At 32.9% G+C, this 4,781-nt stretch overlaps 1 protein-coding gene across 1 annotated transcript; it reads left to right on the top strand.

Annotated features, from left to right (window-relative positions):
* Window positions 1-364: 364 nt before the first annotated feature.
* On the top strand, window positions 365-3,486 carry LOC108756050 (ATP-dependent RNA helicase abstrakt). The gene is made up of 10 exons (XM_018499636.1): window positions 365-523; window positions 688-955; window positions 1,044-1,389; window positions 1,487-1,620; window positions 1,707-1,863; window positions 1,943-2,105; window positions 2,199-2,499; window positions 2,748-2,897; window positions 2,971-3,153; window positions 3,238-3,486. The coding sequence occupies exons 1-10, from the start codon at window positions 482-484 to the stop codon at window positions 3,372-3,374; spliced, it is 1,881 nt and encodes a 626-aa protein (XP_018355138.1). The 5' UTR covers window positions 365-481; the 3' UTR covers window positions 3,375-3,486.
* The last annotated feature ends 1,295 nt before the right edge of the window (window positions 3,487-4,781 follow it).

The raw sequence follows: 4,781 nt of genomic DNA, 5'->3' as shown, positions 1-4,781 counted from the left end.
GGTTATGTATATCGCAGTCAACGGTGATCAACACGGTCAATACAGTATGTCAGTACTGTCAGTAGCGTTTGGATGTATGACGCTTGTAATTGAAACTGTTCAAAGTACAAAATTTCAGCCGCGATAACGAGCAACAAATCTGTCGCCTCTTTGGCTGTTAACTAACGACAGCCAATGACAATCGTGTTGTCTTCTAGGATTATCTTGTTATTGGCTGTCGCTAGTTAACAATAGCGATAATCATCGATAAGACGTTTAGAGAATCCCGCTACTTCGAGATATCGGAGGCATCCGAGCGACGTTTCCGAACGCAGCTTGTGTTATGAATGACTGATTCTGTTTCTTTCTTCAGTGTTTTTGCTTTTTAGTGTAATACTTTATACTTACATAGAATAATAATAAAATACGAGTAATTAATGCTCTAATATATTGCAGTATAATCTTCTTCCAATAAATCCATTGTAGTAAGAATATTTCTACAATGAATCAGGATAATCGGGATAACAAAGAATCTCCAATAAAGGTTAATCTAGTGATGTTTGTTTACGAATATTTTTAATTGTATAATTTGTGCATTTTATAATAAATTTTTTTTAATAAAGTCTCTTTTACATCTTTAAGTATTTTTTAAATATTTTATGGTATAACGTATATTTCTTTATACCGTGTATTGTTTTGAATGTACAGAGATATAAAAGGAAAGAGGAAGAAGACAGCCCTTTGGATACTGACGATGATTACCAACCGTATGTACCTGTTAAGCATCGTAAAAAGCAATTGCTTATGAAATTGGGTAAACTCGGACAATTAAAAGAAGAAGCTACTAATGGCATCGGGAAGAGTAGTAGTGAGAATGAGAAAGATGATGCTGATAATGATGATGGACAGGTTTGGGGAAGGAAATCAAATATCTCTCTTCTTGACCAACACACCGAATTGAAGAAATTGGCTGAAGGTGCAGAATCTCCATGAATAGAGTTTTAATGAGTAATGAAAAAGTATTACAATTTAATTAAGACTTATTCATAAAATTCTGTTAACAGCCAAGAAGGAGAGTGCCATGGAGAAGCAGTTGAAGGAGGAGGAGAAGATTCTGGAAAGTGTGGCTGAGAATAAAGCTCTAATGGGTGTGGCTGAATTAGCCAAGGGTATTCAATACAAGGATTCTATCAAGACCAATTGGCAACCGCCAAGAGTGATACTTAATCTTGGTGAGATGCGTCACGAGAGAGTACGTAGAAAGCTTAGAATACTTGTGGAAGGTGACGAAGTACCGCCACCCTTGAAAACTTTTAAGGAAATGAAATTTCATAAAGGAATCTTATATGGATTGGAACGGAAGGGTATCATCAAGCCAACTCCAATTCAAGTTCAAGGAATACCCACAGTGTGAGTCTCCAATTGATGTTATAATTACGGTTATTATTCTTCTTAATTGTGTAATATACATTCAATGTAAATAATATAAATGTGTAAATATGCACAGATTGTCTGGTCGCGACATGATTGGTATAGCTTCTACTGGTAGTGGTAAAACATTGGTGTTTGTTTTACCTATCATTGAATTTTGTCTGGAACAAGAAATCGATATGCCATTCATTAAAAAGGAGGGACCTTATGGTAAATATTTACAATAATAAACAGAATTATTGATATTAATATATATACATATATATAAATAAGTATTAATATTTTTTTATTCATAGGCTTGATAATATGTCCTTCAAGAGAATTGGCTAAGCAAACCTATGACATAATTCGGCACTACACCAATAGCTTAAGACAAACGGACTGTCCAGAAATACGTTGTTGCTTGGCAATAGGAGGTGTGCCAGTTTCAGAATCGTTAGCTATAATCAACAAGTTAGTGATTATTATTGTTAATTATATTTTTTATATTTTTATCTCTAATATGTTGCTACTTATTTTTTATTATTCATAGAGGTGTACATATAATGGTAGCAACACCGGGACGATTGATGGATATGTTACATAAAAAGATGGTTACTTTAAGTGTATGCCGTTATCTTTGCATGGACGAGGCAGATCGCATGATAGATATGGGATTCGAAGAAGATGTTCGAACAATATTTTCTTTTTTCAAGGTAACTACTATTTTGTACTTTCTCATGCATTTTACGCAAGATGAAAAGATTAAATGTTTATTAAAATAATAATAATAATGTTGCCTGTTACAGGGTCAGAGGCAAACGCTTTTATTCTCTGCTACTATGCCGAAAAGAATTCAAAATTTTGCGCGTTCAGCATTGGTGAAACCTGTAACTATAAATGTTGGCCGGGCTGGTGCTGCGTCAATGAACGTAATACAAGAGGTGGAATATGTCAAGCAAGAGGCTAAGATTGTTTATCTCTTGGAATGTCTGCAAAAAACTGCACCGCCAGTCTTAATATTCGCAGAGAAGAAACGTGATGTGGATGCCATCCATGAGTATCTGCTTATAAAAGGAGTGGAAGCTGTTGCGATACATGGAGGAATAGGTACAATATGTTAGATAAACTACATTTTATTGAACATTAATATATTGATATAAAATTATTGCAAAATTACTGATCGATCATATTAATTCTTCACAATTAAAATCTCTCCCCCTGCCCCCTCTCTCTCTCTCCCTCTTCCTCTTCCCCTCTCCCTCTCCATCTCTCCCTCTCCTTCTCCCTCCCCCCTCTCTCTCTCTCTCTCTCAATGTAAATTAAATATATTCATTCATTTTATTATATTTTTTCAGATCAGGAAGAAAGATCACGTTCAGTGGAAGCGTTTCGCGCAGGTCGAAAAGACGTACTCGTTGCGACAGACGTTGCATCAAAGGGTCTCGATTTTGCCGATGTGCAACACGTTATTAATTACGACATGCCAGACGACGTAGAAAATTACGGTAATATATACGTGATAAATGAAAAATGATGATTTCGAAAAAGAGATGTTTAACGTAATTTTGTAATTTTTAGTACACAGGATAGGACGAACAGGCCGTTCCGGACGTACTGGTATAGCAACGACTTTCATTAATAAAGCAAATGATGAATCAGTATTGCTCGATCTTAAACATTTACTAATGGAAGCAAAGCAAAAGGTGCCACCATTCTTGCTGGAACTTTGCTCTGAGAATGAAAAATATCTCAATCTGGGAGGTAAGATATATATACATTTTTTTTTTATAAATTTATGTCGCTATTTCTTGTAATTCTAAAGATATCTTTCTTGTTTTATCGCAGACGAACGCGGATGCAGTTATTGTGGTGGACTCGGACACAGGATCACAGAGTGTCCAAAATTGGAGGCTGTACAAAACAAGCAAGCGTCCAATATCGGACGTCGCGATTATCTGGCTAGTAATGCCGCCGATTATTAAGTGACGTATTTTAAAATTGTATTGTAAATATGTATAGTACATACAGAGTGAGTAAAAAGTTTCGGACGATTAAAATATCTCGAAAACAAAATATTTTTGGGAAAAAATGATTCAGACAAAAATTGTAAGGTTTAAAAATATCTATTTATTGATCACATTTATTTGATTTTGAGTGGCATCGCCAAGGTCAGGTCAATCGATTTTTTTAAATAGGAAACCCTATTTTTTATTCCAGAATCTAATAGCCAATGTCAAGACTTTTCAAAAATAATAAAGTTCATTTTCATTAAGTACTTCTCGTAAGTACTTAAAGTTATAAAGTTTAAAATTTACAGTACCGTCGACATTATCATTATCCAAAAAATATCCAACTGACTTAGATTTATAATATCTGTAACATTTTTTATGATTTAGATAACATTTGTTAAGATTGACATGAAGGTTGCTTCTCTTATTTCCATTTTTACATAAAAATGAATTTTAGTGCAAAAATGAAAATAAGAAGAATAATCTCCAATATAGCTTTGATCTTGACAAGTGTTTAGGTAATGATCCTGAACAACTTTCACGTTTTAATTATTGGTTCGATACTTTATATATTGTTTTATACTTACAGAGTCTTATTATTATTTATTAATCTTAATTGTACTGTTTTGAAAAACTCTTGATCATTAGATTCTGGAATAAAACATAAGATATCCCATTAAAAAAAATCGATGTGACTTTGACACTAACCTTGGCAACACCATCCAAGGTCAAATAGTATAAATAGATCTTTCAAAACTCTACAACTTTTGTCTGAATCATTTTTCATCAAAATATTTTGTTTTCGAGATATTTCACCTATCCAGGATTTCTTATTCACTTTGTATATGAAAATCCATTCCTGTGATTATTAATGTATATAGACAATAGTAAAAAAAATAAAACAAAATAAATATTTGAACTAAATGCTATATTTTTATCTGCTACAATTGTTTTATTTATTGTATTGCCATTTTTTAGTCTTTAGTTTTCAACATAAAAAACTTTTGATAAATGTTTACAATAGGGAATCCGGCTCTGATGATCTTGATCTTGACATATGTTATTAAAGTCATGATCTCTAATAAGTGTTAGTAAGTGCTTGTTACTTTTGTTAGAAAATTATTAACCTTTAGACTGCCGGCATCTTTTCATTAAAATACTGATTCTTTTTTCTCAAAAATTTTTCTATATAAGTAACATATACATGGCGCAAAATTTCGAGATTTATGCAGAGCCGCAAAGGTGGCTTTCTCTGCAAGGAATACACGATCAAATATAAAAAATGTTTATTTTCTGAAAAACAAGTTTTTACAAGAACGAAGAACTCTTAATTAAAAAACAATAGGGAGTATACAGGGCAGATAAGAGTCAAATATAATG

The sequence above is a fragment of the Trachymyrmex septentrionalis genome, unplaced genomic scaffold, assembly GCF_001594115.1.
Source record: "Trachymyrmex septentrionalis isolate Tsep2-gDNA-1 unplaced genomic scaffold, Tsep1.0 scaffold101, whole genome shotgun sequence".
Taxonomy (NCBI): Eukaryota; Metazoa; Arthropoda; class Insecta; order Hymenoptera; family Formicidae; genus Trachymyrmex; species Trachymyrmex septentrionalis.
The sequence above is the reverse complement of the archived record's forward strand: the minus strand, read 5'-3'. Positions and strand labels throughout refer to the sequence as shown.